The 18,379-nt window shown below is 37.3% G+C and overlaps 1 protein-coding gene and 1 non-coding gene across 2 annotated transcripts in view; one reads left to right on the top strand and one right to left on the bottom strand.

Annotated features, from left to right (window-relative positions):
- Window positions 1-18,379, bottom strand: part of HDHD2 (haloacid dehalogenase like hydrolase domain containing 2) — a 48,970-nt gene that overhangs the window by 21,304 nt on the left and 9,287 nt on the right. The window contains exons 2-4 of the mRNA XM_015121885.3: window positions 6,003-6,113; window positions 4,454-4,662; window positions 1,340-1,424 (exon numbers count right to left, since the gene is read on the bottom strand). Of these exons, the coding sequence (XP_014977371.1) occupies window positions 1,340-1,424; window positions 4,454-4,662; window positions 6,003-6,103 (395 nt within the window). The 5' untranslated portion in view covers window positions 6,104-6,113. The remainder of the gene's footprint in view (window positions 1-1,339; window positions 1,425-4,453; window positions 4,663-6,002; window positions 6,114-18,379) is intronic.
- On the top strand, window positions 16,259-16,390 carry LOC114673892 (small nucleolar RNA SNORA44). Its single transcript, XR_003724743.1, has one exon. It is a non-coding gene; the product is annotated as a small nucleolar RNA SNORA44 (small nucleolar RNA).

Raw genomic sequence — 18,379 nt, 5'->3', positions numbered from 1 at the left:
AATTCTACATAATGTAGAAGTTAGAATGGTTCTTATAGATCCTTGCACTGGTAAGAAAATTCTGGGCTTTTTGTTTTGTTTTTTTTTTTTGTTTTTTTTTTTAATAGCATTCTTGCAGTTAAACACAAAAACTTTGCCAGGCTATTCAAGAAAAATTTTCTAAGCTAGTCCAACATATCTCTATGCAACATTTTGAACTATATACTTGACATATATTCAAAGGTAAATTATACTGTTTAATGGTTTGACCAGAAATAAAAGGCAAGACATGAAAAATTACGAAATCCAAAGGAAAAGTCACAATCTCATTCTACAGCAGATCTGCAGGTAAATTCTGATCCAATTTATCTTGGGAACTACAAGAACAAGTATGCAGCCTTCCTTCTAGAAGTAGCAGCAAAAAGTTCATTTAAGTGAAATGCACACATTAACTGAAGATTTATAACATCTTATGTACTAGTTCTACTTCTGCCCATAGCCACTGATGTCTCTCGCTTGGATATCCCATAGGCCAAACCTAAACTCATCACCTTTTAAATCCCAAACCAAGGGTTCTCTATCTTACTTGGTCAGGTTAGAAATCTCAATGTATCCTTGACTCACTCTTCTACTTTACTGACTAAACTCAAAAGTAAGACATGTTGATGGTATCTGAATCTGTTTTTCTTCATCTCCACTGCCACTATTCAGTTCACTGTATCATCATCACTCATCAAATAATTTCTTTTGAAGTGTGGTCAAATGTGTCAACTCTTTTCCATAGAAAATTCTCACTGGAGGTAAAATCACATTTATTGTTTTTGGTGGATTAGCCTGGATACTGTTTTCCCTTGGAGATTAGCATAGTCAGTGAAGAATCATAGGAGTAATAATAAAAGATCAAACCGCTGCTCAGGCATGCTGCCACACACTTGTAATCCCAGCACTCTGAGAGGCTGAGGTGGGTAGATCGCTTGAGCCCACGAGTTGGAGACCACCCTGGGTAACATGGCGAAACCCCGTCTCTACTAAAAATACAAAAACTGAGATGGGAGGAGCACCTAAGTCTGAGCCTGGGGAGACTGAGGCTGTGGTGAGCCGTGATGATGTCACTGCACTCCAGCCTGGGTGACAGAGTGAGACCCTGTCTCAAAAACAAAATAAAAACAAAAAACATATTATACACATGAAAAAGATTGTAATACATATTATTTGATGTTGATCTTGAAGATGTCTGTCCTAATGTACAATTTAGGTGGCCATATATAAAGTAAAACACATAAACCCATTCATGACAATGACAAAGGAAAGGAAGAAGGGAAGTGTTATGATCAGACGAAAAATAAATAGCTAGGTTTACCGGAATGCTTGATTCAGAATTTGATAATGAAAATGTTCTGGTGCCAATCCTATGACCACAGCATTAGGATCACTTGTTTGTATTCCTGGGAAGGGAAAAAAATAAAAAAAGGATTGTTGAAAATGCAATTAAAAGCAATGCCACATTTAAAACACAGCAGTTTTAGTCAATCAAGTGCAAACTTTTGCTATAGCCATAATCTAAAATTTAATAGATTATCCTGCCCAGTGTACTTTGGAAGTATAAGAGAGAGTACACAGAAGGAGAGGGAGAGGGAGAAGAGGGTTGGGAGGGAAAAAGAGAGAAAATCTAACATTTTTCCTCATTCCTTGTGCATAGTCTTAAGGGTACTCAGTAACCAGAAGATCTGAATTGAAAATTGTAACCTGATGTCCTCAAACAAATGACAATTTCTTACTTCAAAATGCTTTGCTGATTACAATCAACAAGAACTGCCATGAGTTTCCTATGAACTATCAGATCAATAGCAACTGATTACAGACTGAGAATCTAAGAGGCAAGGGAAATTAGACTTTCTAATTGACACAACTGAGGTTAACACATTCATGATTAATATGAAATGCACTGCAGAGTCTACAATTTTCTACATAATGCCTTATCTACTTTTAGTTTCAGAAATATTATTTTAAAATTAAAGTATGTTTTAAGGCCTTGGCATCTTAGAACTTCAGACATGACAATCAAACAAGTGCATTCTCCATTACAACTTTATTTATTTATTTTTGAGATGGAGTTTCGCTCTTGTTGTCCAGGCTGGAGTGCAATGGTGTGATCTCGGATCACCGCAACCTCCGCCACCCAGGTTCAAGCAATTCTCCTGCCTCAACCTCCCAAGTAGCTGAGATTACAGGCATGTGCCAACCACACCCAGCTAATTTTGTATCTTTAGTAGAGACGAGGTTTCTCCATGTTGGTCAGGCTGGTCTCGAACTCCCGACCTCAGGTGATCCGCCCGCCTCAGCTTCCCAAAGTGCTGAGATTACAGATTTGAGCCATCACGCTTGGCCTCTCCATTATAATTATTAAAAGTCTGATTAAAGGTTCCATGGATTATCCATATGCCAATTCCTATTTGCCTCTCTTATTGGCTGCAGATATCCAGGCTTTCCAACTTTCTCCTTACCAGTAGCCACGAGTATTCTCCAGTAGTTTCTTTGCTAACACAATAAGCTATTCCAGACTTATCTGATACCTGTCCAGATCTGCAATCAGTAATTTCTCCAAAGAACTACAGTGGGAATTGACACAGATACCAGTCTGAGCACTGGGTTGTCACTACTTTAGGCTTTTCCAGCAGAAGATTACACAATATGTATTATTTAAGAGAAAAAGGAGTTGGTAACTATATTTTCTATTCAAAAGTAGTAATACACAACTTTTACTTAACTAACTTGAATTTTATTATTTGCATCTCTTTTCACTGACACTAAAATCTAATAGTTACTACTTTGCTTTGTCCTATATATACCTTTAATTAAAAAAAAAAACAAAACAGTATTACTAAAAACAATAAGACTCCTGAATGCAGTTTAAGATCTCTTTGTAGTTCTTTTGTCCTTAGAATTTATCCCACTATGAATGAACAGGTGAAAATACTGTACTTTAAAGTCATTTGAAGTAATTATTTTCTCTGAGTGGTTATGTCACCAACCTGATACAGAGTTAAGTTCATTTCTATTTGGAGGCTGGTTTTTCACTTAATTGTCTTTTCATTGTATACAATATTCACACAATTCCAAAGTCAAAACTATGTAATGGGGACTTTTTTAAAAGCCTCCTCTCTTAGTCCATCCCCCTCCTCCCTTGCTTCCCCTTTAGGTAACCATTTTTATTAGTTTTTCATTTATCCTTCTTTGGCTTCCTTTTACAAATATAAGACAAATATGTACGTATATCCATTTTCTTTTCATTTTCCTACACAGAAAATGTATAAAGATTTCTACACCTTACTTTTTTCGTTTAATATATCCTATGCAGAGCACTCCTTATCAAGAGATAGAACTCTTCATCATTATTTAATTTTCAGCTACAAAGCATTCCATTTTGTGAATATATCACAGTTTATTCAATCAGTCCCTTCTGATGAATATTTGGGTTGTTTCCAATCTTTTGTTATTACAAATAAGGTAGTAATGAATAACCTTGTTCATATGTCATTGTGTATTTTTGTATCTATATTTTAGAGAGAGATTCTTACAAGTGCTGCTTCATATGTAATTTTGCCAGCTACTGCCAAATTCCTCTCCATAGGCTTTGTGTCATTTTATATTCCTGTCAGCACTCAGATGCTTTTAATAAATTTATTTTCTGTTTAATTCAGCAAAGTTGGTTTCTGTTTCGTGCAAACAATAATTCTGATTGATACATTGGCATATTTCCTATTAGTACTAGTTTTGAGGTCTGCCCAACTCTATAGCCATGTTGAACTTATACTCCATTTTCTATATTGTGCTACTGCACTCCGAGTATCCTCAGAAAAGAAGTAATGTGGCAAAGCTTCATAAAACTGATATTCTTCCAGAATCTGTTGACTTTTCCAAAGAGAAACACTTTTCTCTTGATTGAAAAATATTTCATATTCAATGTAAAAACTTCACACTATCCAGAATAACATTAAACAAAGAGATCCTGGTATATCTCATTTAATCAAGTTAATATAGTGGCTCCTGCATTGAGGATTAGCTTATAATACTCAAAGTAATTTTGACCTGTGTTTTTTCAAACCATGGGTCATGATCTATTATTAGATTGTAAAACTAATTTGGAGGGCTCTAAGCATCATCATAATCAAACAAAAAAATCAAACCAAAAAGAAAATAGAATACATGTTATACAGCAAGAGTAAGTATTGCTTAACTTACACAAAGACACACACACAGATACATATTAGGTTACTATGTAATGTGTTTCACTTACTATGGATTACAGTCAAAAAAGGTTTGGGAAATGCCAATTTAGATCCAAAATATCAGTATTATCAAATGTTTCAATAATAACGGGGAAATCAGAATAAACATCTCTAAACATCCAGTTTTAAAAATGATTTGTAAGTACATATAAATATCCAGTCTTTAAACTCTAAATTTCCCCTACCTTTGAAATCAGGTAGTGCCCGATCATCAACTAGCAGCATGGGTCTGACTTGTTTCTGCTCTAGTAAACTCCTGGCTGCAGTCAGAGATGTGAATATTTCATTTTCAGAGATATCAAATTCCAATTTTCTCAACCTTTCCAACAGGTCTTGCTTGCTCTCTTTGGTCGTATTGGTCACAAACCTAACGATTACAGAAGCACCACGTAACCTGGAGAGGGCAAAATTCAGATGTCAAAAGGCAGCTTTTACATTCCGGCCCTATAGAATCTCCTTATTTGTTAAAACTGTGCCAAATGTTTTTATGGCCAGCAACATGACAATGTCTAGCCTCTTGCCCCTCCAGAATGGCAGCTTTATAGTTTACATAGCTACTTACAGATGTCAATGTTCACCAGATGTAAAAAGATTTTTCTTTCAATCTACAGTAGAAAGCTCATCTTTAAAGTAGTAAAAGCTCTGTCCAACAGGAGCACACTGATTAACAGACATCCATTCCCCTAAAAAAGGCTAACTCAGACAGAAACCATGTCAAGGAGTCAAGATAAAGTCCAACTATGCAATAGATTTTTTTTTTACTTTAAACAACACGTTGTCCACTAAGCTTCTCCACCTATAAAATGAACATCATGACTCCTAACTAAATTGATAACCCCCAACTGATGCCTGCCAGATACATAAGTATGTATTTCTTGATTCCCCAAACGAAAGGTAAGCTCCTTGAAAGAAGGTGAGGTTTGTGTCAATCTTTTGCCCTAATACCTGGCACTGTGATATGAGTCACTAGATTTTCTGATTAACACCATCCTATGAACATTTTAAGGTTGGAAAAAACGTACCACATACTAAATATTGCTGATTTTGAAAACTTCTCTAAATTATTTTAGGATAAAGATCCTTAATATACGTTATTAGTTCTGTTGTGATGAGTTGATTTTTTTTTCAGGACACCCAGAAGCAAACATTCACATTCCTCTTACTTTAACACACCTTTACTGGGTATCTCATTTGTATCCAGACTTCTGTTTAGTACTGTGGTTGGTAGATGAGAAATATAAGACAGTCCTTAACCTTTAAAAGCGTTTAGTTGATGGAAATAATTTAAAAATTTCAAGTTCTTTAGCTAAACTTTATTTGAGGAGCTGCACAATCAATGTTAGACCTTAGGTAAAACAAGAGAAAGCAGTACTATGCCTGTCTGTGTGTGCTTTATTTTGTGATTCCAAGATTCATTTGTGATTTTTTCCAATGGTATTTATTCCATATTGTAGAATCTTGAGTTGTCATTCCCACATTTACATTACTGACTTAGAAAATGACATACACATAGAACAAAAAGACTGGAACAAAAGGCCAAACCTAATAAAGCCTTAGAAAACAATGTTTGGAGGAAATTATAATGCATACATCCTCAAGCTAAACCCAAGGCAGTTCCTATATATGGTAAGTTGGTAAAATGCCATCTTAAGGCCATCCATTTAGCTAATGATCTGCCATGGTAAAATGGCACTTACAAACATATTTGTCAGCTGAACCTGGAGGATAGCTTGCCTTTTAAGAGCTTCCTGTGCGCCTGGCACAGCTGCATCTTCAATGTGAAGTGTGCCACTGAGATCTACCAAAACAGCTTTTAATGCACGGCGTGCTGCCATCCTTCATTCCCTAGGAGAGAGCAAATGAAATTAAAAATACAGTTTAGGAAACAATGGACAATTAAAAACTGCTAAGTCTTCAAAAATATCACTCATATCCAGAAAGATCCTGCTTAGTGTTAAGCCACTTCCATTTTGGAGAAAACTGGTTTTAAAAATTACAAATCCAAAATTTGATCCATAAAACTTTTACAATACTTAGGTTTAAAAAAAAAAAAAACACTTGAATGAAAACTATAGGAAGGAAAACGCTTACAGAGATATCATTATTTACTTTCAGGTTTTTAAAAAGAACTCTGGTGAACCATTCATTTATTTTTAAACATGAGAATAATGTACTCTAAAGAATGGGTAGATGAAAGGACTAAATCATTAGCATAGTCTTCTTCATCTCTGGTAATATATAATGAAAATATTCTAATCGCCCTTCTTTGCTCCTGTAACCTGAAACAGAATACATGGCTCTCCCTCGTCTACCACTACCACCTCCTTCTTCTGCCACTCCTGGTGCATACAAGGTACCTCTTTTGTTAAGCAGCAGCTGAGGAGACTCTGGCAGTCACTACGGCCAACAAAAAGCCCAAGGAAGAAGTCAAAACTGAGAACAATGATCACATTAATTTGAAGGTGGCCGGGCAGGATGGTTCTGTGGTGCAGTTTAAGATTAAGAGGCATATGCCACTTGGTAAACTAATGAAAGACTAATGTGAATGACAGGCATTGTCAATGAGGCAGATGAGATTCCAATTTGATGGGCAATCAATCAATGAAACAGATACACCTGCACATTTGGAAACAGAAGATGAAGATACAATGGATGTGTTGTGTTCCAGTAGCAGACAGGAGGTGTCTAGCGAAAAGGGAACCTGCTTCTTTACTCCAGAATTCTGTTCTTACAGACGAAGATTACATTCTCAATCAAAAAATGGCAATTTGATTCCACCACATCCTGATGACTACAGTAGTTTTCTCTATTCTTTCATTTCCTCCTTCCCCATTCCTTTATGGTAGCTAAAGTAGCTGGTATATGTGCACAAGCATATTGCATTTTTTAAACTAAATAGCCAGTGGTATGTTCTAACTGACATCAAGTGGAGATGGGATGGGGAAAAACACTGATTCTGTGAAAATACCCTTTCTCCATTAGTGGCATATTCATTCAGCTATCTTTACATTTCAGTAAGTTATTTTGCTCTGTTTTAACACCACCACCAAAAACCCCATAAAAATCCCTGCATATCTTGTTCAATTAGAGAATTTTAAGGTTTTTCATTTATCAATGTAAAACCAAAGACAATTTTATAACTTTTCCTGCGTAGCTGTTACATACAGGGCAATCTGTCTTTAAGTAGGGATAAATTACTCAAAAAAAAAAAAAAAAAAAATTCTAGTTTTCCCTTCAAGTCAAGCATCTTGGTGTTTACATAAACTTCTTGTTTAAAAAAAAAAAAAAAGAATAGGGCTGGGCGCGGTGGTTCAGCACTTTTGGGGAGGCCGAGGCGGGCAGATCACTTGAGGTCAGGAGTTCAAAACCAGCTTGGTAAAACCACATCTCTGCATCTCTACTAAAAATACAAAAATTAGCTGGGCATGGTGGCAGGTGCCTGTAATGCCAGCTATTAGGGAGGCTGAGGGACAAGAATGAGGCAGGAGAATCACTTGAACCTGGGAGGCGGAGGTTGTAGTGAGCCAAGATCGCACCACTGCACTCCATGCACTCCAGCCTGGGCAACAGTGGGAGACTCTGTCTCAGAAAAAAAAAAAAAAAAAAAAAAAAGGTTCCTTTACAGTGGAAAAACCTGCCAGATAAACTTTAAATCAAATGATCAAATTAACACCAGTAAATGGGACAAACCAACATCATGTGCTTCCTGAGAGAGACAACATCACCTGTGTAGGATTCCTAGTTAAATGTTCAACCCAACTTGAATCACAAGGAAAAAGTCAGGCAATTCAAATTAAAGAAAATTGTACGAAACAACTGACTGGGTAAGGAACTGTATCAATTAAAGGAGTCTGAAAAGACACGGCAACTAAATGCAATGCATGAGAGTAATATAAAGCCAATGGAGCAAGGATTAACAATTAGTGACTTTAGGTGAAGAATATATGGTTTTTACTGCACTATTACAAACTTTCAACATAAAAAGTTTGAGAAAAATGCTAGCTCTCTTATCAAAGTGGGCAAAAGAATGATGTTTTCATACCTAATAACAGTGTGATATATAACTATACAAAGTGTTTTTGTCCACGATTCCTGGCTCATAACTCCCATACCCTTGGTTGAAGTGAACAGAATCTCTGACCTTCTCCTGTCCGCTTTTCACCTGCCCAAGGCAGAACTCTCATCTGATTGTGGGTCAAAAGACCCTCATTCCAGAGAGGTTCTGTCTCATACCCTGGAGGAAGGAATGCTGCAGAGGGATCAATAATAATCTAAACAGGCCTTACTGGGTTTAGATCATGCCCTTTACATTCAATCACATTTTCACACAGTTGCGCATACTTCAATCATACCTATCCAATGAAGTCTCCATTGATAGGGCTCCATGGGGGCTTTTGGGGAGCTGATCACATGGAGGCTGACAGGAGGGTGAACAAGAATGCCCCTTCGTGCTGTGAGGGTGGCACACCCCAACTCCATGGGGACAGAAGCTCTCAGTGGGGACCCTTCCAGACCTTGCCCTATGTATCTCTTCATTTTGGCTGTTAATTTGTATCCTTTAATAAATCCTTTGTAATAAATTGATAAATGTAAGTGTTTCCCTAAATTTGGTGAGCTGTGCTAGCAAATTAATCAAACCCAAAGTGGGACGTGTGAAAACCTCAACTTGAAGCCAGTCGGTAAGAAGTTCCACATGCCAGGACTCATGACTGGTGTCTGAAAATGGAGAAGGCAGTCTTGGAGACTAAGCCCTCAACCTGTGGGATTTGACACTACCTCCAGGCAGACAGTGTTGGAACTGGAGGACTCCCAACTGGTATCTGCAGCAGAACTGATTGCTTGCTTGCTGATGGGGAAAAATCTCCACATATTTTGGGGTCACAGAAGTCTTCTGTATTGACCGTTGTTGTGCTGGTGTGACAGCAGAGGAAAAACAGTTTGAATGTTTTCTTCAAGAATGATAATAGTTACACAAAATGAAATTCCATGTATCTACCTCATCCCCAACTTAAGAATAGAACTAATGGCAATATTGCTGAAGCCTCCTGTAAGAATCTGGTCAGTTAAATTTCCTGGAAGTAACTGGTACAATTAATTTGTGATAATAATTTTGTTTCTTTCCTTCATATTTTTTACCAGTTGCTTAGTTTTACCATTTTCTTAGTTTTACCATTTTAGAATGTTATAAAAATGAAATCACAATGTACACATTCTTTCACAATTTTCATGATTTGTTTTGCTCAACATTGTATTTCTGAGATTCAGCCATGTTGGTGCCTTTTATACTCTACCAAAAGCAAAACCAAGATCCACCCTTTGGGATTATGACTAGAACTGCATTTAATCTGCAGGGCAGTATCAGGATAACTTATTTTTAAAGGAAATAAGATCATTATTATATTGCCATCCTATCCATCAACATACTGTATCTCTCCATTCACATAAGTTTTTTAGTTTTATAAATATCTACATAAATGGCTTGCATATATTTGTAGACACAACTCTATCATTGCTATAGTATTTTATATTACCTTTTCTAACAGTTTGGTGTTGCTGTATTAAAATACATTTTTTGGTTGTTGTTGTTGTCTTATATCCTTTAACCATTCCAAACTTTTTTTTTTTTTTTTTTTTTTTTTTTGAGACAGGGCCTTGTTCTGTCACCCAAGCTGGAGTGCAGCTGCATGATCACAGCTCACTACAGCCTCAACTGCCCATGCTCAAGCAATCCTCTCACATCAGCCACCCAAGTAGCTGTTACCACAGGCATGCACCACCACGCCTGGCTAATTTATTTTTTCTGTAAAGATGGGGTCTTCCTATGTCTCTTAGGCTGGTCTCCAACTCCTAAGCTCAAGTGATCCTCCCACCCTGGCCTTCCCAAGTGCTGGGATTACAGGTGTGAGGCACCACACCTGGCCCCAAACTTTAATTCTAAAATAAGAAAAAAAGAAAATTGTCACTTGTAGTTGGTAATTATTATCTACATAGAAAATTATTGTCTACATAGAGAATTTTCTATGTAGTCAATAATTACCAACCACAAGTGATAATTTTTTTCTATTTTTCTTATTTTGTTTTATTATTCTAATTAGGAACTCCATAATTGAACAGAAGTAGTGATAGCATGCATCCTTATTATATTCTTGATTTTTTAAAGGAATATTTTTAGTATTCATACATTAAGTAAGCTTGCTGTAGGACTCTGCTGATATTTTAGCCATTTAAGAAAGTTCCCTTCTACTCCCTGTTGCTAAGAATTTTTGTCATAAATGGCTATTGGATTTTACCTACTACTTTTTCTGTATGCAATGAGATGATCACATTTTTTCCCCTTAAGTGTCAATGAGGTCAATTAATATTAAGTAAATCCTGCACAAATCCAATGCAGTCCTGATATATTATCTTTTTTTACTTACTGCTAGATTCAAATACTAAAAGATTAGAAACAACCTAAATGACCATCAACAGAAGGCTAGTTTAATAAATTATGGTATTTGTCAGGTTTTTCCACATTCAGTATTTTTCCCTTTCACAATTTATTCTTTGGGGCTGAGTCATTAAAGAGGGTAGGGAGGAACTAAACTCTACCTTCTAAAAACAGGAGTATCCTCATATATTATTTCAAATTCTTCAGTGAGAAAGACTTGTTCTCTATTGATTTACTCAATCATTTATTTATGTAATCTGTATGGGCTCACAGATATTTATTCTGTTCTTTGTGCCATAAGCTAATACTATGTCACTTATTTTGTTGCTGAAATTGTTTTAGCTTTGGTCATTGAGAGCTCTCTCAAGTTGGCTCCTGTGCTTCCATCCTTTTGTTTTTTGAGCACTTCTTTGCTTTTGGAACTACATGATGCTCCAGACTCACCTTGTCTTTTCCTGTAAGCTGATAATTGATTACATTTTGATATGGTTTGGCTGTGTTCCCACTCAAATCTCATCTTGAATTGCAGCTCCCATAATCCCCACATGTTGTGGGAGGGACCCAGTGGGAGGTAAATGAATCATGTGGGCAGGTTCTCCCGTGCTGTTCTCGTGACAGTGAGTAAGCCTCACAAGATCTGATGGCTTAATTAAGTGCAGTTCCCCACACACGCTCTCTTGCCTGCCACCATGTAAGACGTGCCTTTGTTACTCCTTTGCCTTATGCCATGATTGTGAGGCCTCCCCAGTAATGTGGAATTGTGAGTCCATTAAACCTCTTTCCTGTATAAATTATGCAGTCTTGGGTATGTCCTTATAGCAGCATGAGAATGAACTAGTACAGATTTTTAGATGATTGGGAAAGAAAAGAATAATATTTTATGATACATTAAAATAATATGAAATTAAAGTTTTAGTTCCATAAATAAATGCTTTTCATTTCATAAAAAAAAAAAGTTTGTAGAAAAAAATTTTCTTTCCTGTTACCTAGATATCTACCTAACATTCTCAATTTTGCTTTTTGGCCTGCAAAGCCTTACTATCTGGCCCTTTACAGAAAAAGTTTATTGACCCTGTGCTAGGGGAGGAGATTCCTACTGGTGAAGAGTGGCAAAAAAACACACACAAAAAACCTAAAACCAGCAAGCTAAACACCCTTAATTCCACTTACAGAGACATACACATAACACTATGCCCTATATGGTCACAGAAAGTGAGTACATATGTTCTCATAAAGAAAAAACTCGTATATGCTTCTATTTAGAAGTGTGAGGGCAAAAGTGGGCTCTGACGAGAAAGAAAAATAATGAGGAAAATACATGTGATTATATAAGAATAAGAGAACAGACCATAAATAAGTATTTAAGTAATGAACAAAAAGAACATTACAGCTACACGGGATCTTCAAGATTATCTGCTCTCGAATCACCCCTCACCCCTCTTTCTACACACACTGGTTTTACACCTTGCTTGGGAAAACCAAGGTCCAGATAATGTCTACACAGATACTACCTTCTCTTGAAGATGATGGTGCTCAGATGAAGAAATTACTAACAAAGATTTGTTACTAAATTTGCCTTCTAACTTTTTCTAAAGGTTCAATGCACCCGACAAACTATTCTTAAATGAAACAGAATTTACCTCCCTACAGAGAATATACCAGACATACCACACAAATATTAAATAGATCTTTGGCATATTATTTATAAAATACCTATTATATTAATGCAAAGAATGTTATTAATAATGTATAAAATTAGATATACAAAAGGAATACAAATTTAATGAAAAAATTTGAAAGCACGTGTCCAAGAAGCTATTTTTCTCTTTTAAAAGAAGATTGTTGGCCAGGTACAGTGGCTCGCACCTGTAATCCCAGCACTTACGGTGGCTGAGGCAGGAAGATTGCTTGAATTCAGGAGTTCGAGACCAGTGTGGGCCACAAAGTGAGACCCCCATCTCTATAAAAAATAAACAAAAAGTAGCCAAGCATGGTGGTGTGTGCCTGTAGTCCCAGTTACTGGGATTGCGTAAGCCCAGGAGTGTGGGGCTGCAGTGAGTTATGACTGTGCAGGCAGGGCAACACAGTGAGACTATATCCCTAAAACACACACACACACACACACACACACACATATACACACAATTTGTATTTTACTAATATTTCCTCATCACAATAAAGACACAACTACTCATGATGCTTAAGAAATAATGCAGTGTGCTAGTAGAGTTATTTGTCTAGTTAACTGAAGGTAACTAGAAATGATAAATGTTTATCTCAAATAACTATTACTCAAAACATTTTGGGATTTTTCTTTAGGAATTACCATCAATGTTAGCATATGTGTCACACATGAAAATCAGCTTCATTAACCAATGGCTCCATTTTATTTTTAACTCCAAGTGGCATTACCATCCTTGACTACCCATCTCATTCAGCAGGCTTTATTCTGAAACTTTCAAAATTAAATCCATCTTTAAAGCATACAAATTGTAACCAATAAAAATATCCCAAAGAATATGTACTAGCTCTGAAAGCAATTCCAAAATAGGAATCCAAAAATATCTTGAGCAATGTAGAAGCTTATCGTTTTCCACCCTGACTACTTTGATAGGGTAAACATTTATTGAATAAACTCTGGTATGCTTATTTTTAAAAATCGCTTTAAACTTGGGCTTCCATAATACAGCAGGCTAAGAATCAAATTAACTCTCCAAATAAAACCTAACAATACTAGATCAAAAACTTATACACGTGTCTGTGCGCGTGTGTGCACGCATGTGTGTGTGTAAGCCACAAGGTGCAAGGAAAAAAGGAATTGTTAGATCTGAATAAAAGCAAGAACTCAGGAGATGAGCAGAACACTGGCCTGTTTTGGCTCCAAAGGTATCTGTCACACTATGTGACCTTGAGTTATCTTTTTTCCCCATGAGCCTCTTCAGGGAATAAAATATAAACTCAGAGCCCATCTGAAGAGACAGATCCTCTGACCTAAAAACCAAGACCTCACTGTAAGGGTGAGCCAGAAATAAACCTATCCCAGGCACTCCCTCCCTACCTTGTCTCAGTTGACTACAAGAAAATCAACTGCTTTGAAACGTGGCCCAAAGGGGTGGGAGGTAGAAAGTGCTGCAGAGAATTTGGAACCATAAACCAGTGCTGGGCTCAATTTGCAGACCAAATTCACATCACCTAAGATAAGCCTCAGAAAAACTTCAAGATTTTAATTAGTGTGACCTTGACTAGCAGGTGCCTGGCTATAGCAAATATAAACCCTCCCTCAAAATACTAGTTTTCAGCCCAAACAGCAAAGAAATCCCATAAATAAAATCAAAGAGCCAAGCATGGTAGCATAGGCCTGTAGTCCTAGCTACTTGGGAGGCTAAGGTGGGAGGACTGCTTGGCCTCAGGAGTTCAAGGCCTCAGCGAACTATGATAGCATCACAGAGCAAGACCCTGTCTCAAAAAAAAAAAAAAAAAATCAAATCAAATTCTAACAATGATGAGCCAGTAACCTAAGGAAACAAGTCATGGTAAGGGAGCACCTACAGAAACAACAGACTGCATAAGCAGCCCTATAAGGGCTTCTTATTCTTCTAATGTAATTATCATAATGCCTACATGTTTAAAAAACAAAAGATGCCAGGCGCGGTGGCTCACGCCTGTAATCCCAGCACTTTGGGAGGCCGAAGCGGGCGGATCACGAGGTCAGGAGATTGAGACCATCCTGGCTAACACGGTGAAACCCCGTCTCTATTAAAAATACAAAAAATTAGCCGGGCGTGGTGGCAGGCACCTGTAGTCCCAGCTGCTTGGGAGGCTGAGGCAGGACAATGGCATGAAACCGGGAGGCGAAGCTTGCAGTGAGCTGAGATCGTGCCACTGCACTCTAGCCTGGGCGACAGAACGAGACTCCGTCTCAAAAAAAAAAAAAAAAAAAAAAGGGCAAGATAAAAAATATGAGGAGAAAACACATGAAAGACTATCAATGTACAGATTCATTCAGAAGGCCCAATGAATTCTAAGCAAGATAAATGAAAATAAATCCACATCTAAACCCTCGCTATACGCCAATGGCAAAGAGAAGATCTTGAAAGCAGCCAAGGGAAAAGACAAATTACTTTCAAAGGAGCAACAGTTAAGACTCAGATTCAATGCAACTCCAATCAATATCCCAAAAAGTGTCTTGTGGAATTTGATAAGCTGATGCTAAAATGGTTACACCAGTACAAATGGCCAAGTATAGCCCAGACACTTCAGCCAAGACCGAACAAGAAAAAGAAAGCAGGCCTTGCTTTACCTAATATCCAGACTTACCTAATGAGGTCCTGTAATTAATTAAAATGGTGTGGTATTAGTACATATGGAGACAAACTCACCAATGGAACAGAAAATACAGAAAAAGATCCCAATATGTGTAGAAACTTCATATATGATAAAAGTAGTGTCTCCGATTAGTAAAGAAAAAATAAAATGATCAATAATATGGTGTTGGAACCATGGAATATCCGTATGAGAAAAAATGAAATTGGACTCCCACATCACACCATACACAACAATTTCTTTTTCCAAGGAGATTAAACAACCACATGTTTAAGGCAAAACTGTAAAACTTTTAGATAGGAGAGTATCTTCATGACTTGAGGACAGAAAAGGTTTTCTAAAACGAGACATGAAAAGCACAAACCATTGAAGAAAATACAAATAAATTCAACTGTATTTCAAAAGTACCATAAAGAGAGTGAAAATATAGAAAAAGAACTTATTTTTCTAACACATGTAGGAAAAGACAAGATTCCAGGAAGTATAAAGTACAAATAGTAAGAAAAAGATGAATGACCCAATAGAAAAACTGCACAAGATCTTAACATATCCTTTACAAAAGAGCAAATCTGGCCGGACGCGGTGGCTCACACCTGTAATCCCAGCACTTTGGGAGGCCAAGGTGGGCGGATGACCCTAGGTTAGGCATTCAAGACCAGCCTAGCCAACAAGGTGAAACCGTGTCTCTACAAATACTAAAATTATCTGAATCCCAGCTACTCGTGAGGCTGAGGAGGGAGAATTGCTTAAACCTGGGAGGCGGAGGTTGCAGTGAGGCCGAGATCACGCCATTGCACTTCAGCCTGGGCGACAGAGCGAGCCTGTGTCTCAAAAAAAAAAAAAAAAAAAAAAAAAAAAAAAGGGGGCAAATCTGAACAGCAAATAAATGAAAATGAAGATACTCAAAGCTCACTGGTAATCAGGAAAATACAAATTTCACGCACAGTGAGATCAATGCACCAACCTACAGATGCGCAAAATTTAAGACTGCAAACACCAAAGGCTGTCAACAGGAATTCCCATATGCTGCTGGTGAAAGAATATACTTGTACAAGCATTTTGGAATTAGTCTGGCATCACCATACCCTATGATCTGGCAATTCCACTTCCAAGTATACCTTTGAGAGATTATTTCACAGTGTACCATGATACATGAACAAAGACGTCTATAACAGCACCACTTGTAACAGCCAGAAAATGGAAACAATATAAATGTCCATCAACAACAGAATGGATACAGCATGTTTCCAAGGGCTGTGGCTGGTGGTAGCCATGGGATCTCCAACTGCATGCAAGAGCAACCTGGAAAGACTTTGACAGCGCAGGTCAGTACAATACCTGCAAGCTGCAACTCAGCTTTCCTATAATGTTTCAGGACCAGGGCTGGAAGCGCCTTCCATGTGTCAACTTCCAGTGTAGATGGGTGTTTTGTTTTGTTTTGTTTGAGACGGAGTCTCACTCTGTCACCCAAGTGGAGTGCAGTGGCATGATCTTGGCTCACGGCAACCTCCACCTCCCGGGTTCAAGCGATTCTCCTGCCTCAACCTCCCGAGTATCTGGGATTACAGGTGCCCGCCATCACACCCAGCTAATTTTCTTGTATTTTTAGTATAGATGGGTTTCACCATGTTGGCTAGATTGGTCTCGAACTCCTGACCTCAGGTGATTCGCCCCCTTGGCCTCCCCTCCCAAAGTGCTGAGATTAGAGGCATGAGCCACTGCTCCTGGCCAGTTTAGCTTTCACACTAAGCTTTTTGTTCTGCAGGTTGCCCCCAAGTTTCCTGGCAGTGTGTGATCTTGAGGAGGTGAGCTTGTTTCTGGAGCTGTGCTTTAAGATTCATGTTACATGCAAAAATGTCCTCGTGTGTGACTATGGACATATGGATTTGGGAGAATCTCTATGGGAAGCAGAAGGCAAGACCCCAGTCGTTTTAGGTAGAAACAACAGCATGCTGTACATGCAGATCAATTAAAGATTAATAAAGACTGATAAAAGTAACAACAACAACAACAACAAAAAAAACCAGAATGGATAAATAAGTTGTGGTATATTTATACACAGAAAAAAAAGGCAGCAGAAAGAACTTACATTCAAATCGCTTTACATAACTCTCAGAAATCTCCTAGAGGGTGAAAAAAGCAAGTCAAAAAAGAATATGTATAGTATGGTTTAATATTATAGTACTCAAAAATACAGATGCATACATAGGTGATAAAACCGTAAAGAGAAGCAAGGGAATGATTATCACAACAGTGGGGATACTAATTACCCTCCAGAGGGCAGGAAGCAGATGCAAACCAAGAGGAGCACAAAGGGAGCCTCTAAGGTATGGCAATACTCTACTTCTTAACCTAGACAATGAGAATATGGGTGCTTTTAATTTTACTATAATTATTTTAAACATATATGTTTTACATACTCTTATACAGATGATATATTGCACAATAAAAAATGAGTCTTCTTATATTTTAGTCAGTTATTTCTCATACATTTAATAGTTATAAAAAGCTAAATTAGTCCAGTAGTCCAGACAAATACTATACACTCAGCATAAAAGCCTCCACCTCTAAGGCATTTTGAATTTTAAGTAAATCCCCAATTCTGTTTGTCTTTCATAATGTATCTGATGAAAGAGGGAAAAAGAAGACTGCAGAGGTTAAAAAATATATTAATAGCTGTGGTTAATCAAGTTGCAACTGCAAAATCCTCCCTTCTGTAAAAGTCCACATGTTGGGGGAGGGATTGCATTGGGAGTTATACCTGATGTAAATGACGAGTTGATGGGTGCTGATGAGTTGATGGGTGCAGCACACCAACATGGCACAAGAATACATATGTAACAAACTTGCACATTATGCACATGTACCCTAGAACTTAAAGTATAATAATAATAAATAAATTAAAATTAATTAATTAATTAATTTAAAAAAAAAGTCCACATGTTATTCTATTTCTGATCTTTACTGTGACCTTGAATTGAAGGGTTATATAAGCAATAGCATCAACTATTACCTCCATGAGAGGGAAAACAGCTTGTTCATCAAAAGACTAGACCATTCCTAGGGATTGTACTTGGATGCGTAACAGTTAAAAAATTCTTTGAAGTACACTAACTGCCCCACAAAAGGATGGACCAAAAGAGGCATTTTCTTTTCATATATACAGAGGAATCTAAAATTGCTTCTCCCAAAATCCAACTTTTACAGGAGACATCTAATATTCAATAAAAAGTGTTACCTCTGAAGGTGATTAAAGAACAAAATACGAACAAGACTAGAAAAACAATGAAAGTAAGAATTGTACTATTTACTTGGAGCCAGAGAACTATCATAATAAATATCTATCATTTTAATCCTA

The sequence above is a fragment of the Macaca mulatta genome, chromosome 18 (genome assembly GCF_049350105.2).
Source record: "Macaca mulatta isolate MMU2019108-1 chromosome 18, T2T-MMU8v2.0, whole genome shotgun sequence".
In the NCBI taxonomy this organism is placed as follows: Eukaryota; Metazoa; Chordata; class Mammalia; order Primates; family Cercopithecidae; genus Macaca; species Macaca mulatta.
This window is presented reverse-complemented; position numbering and strand designations above follow the sequence as displayed.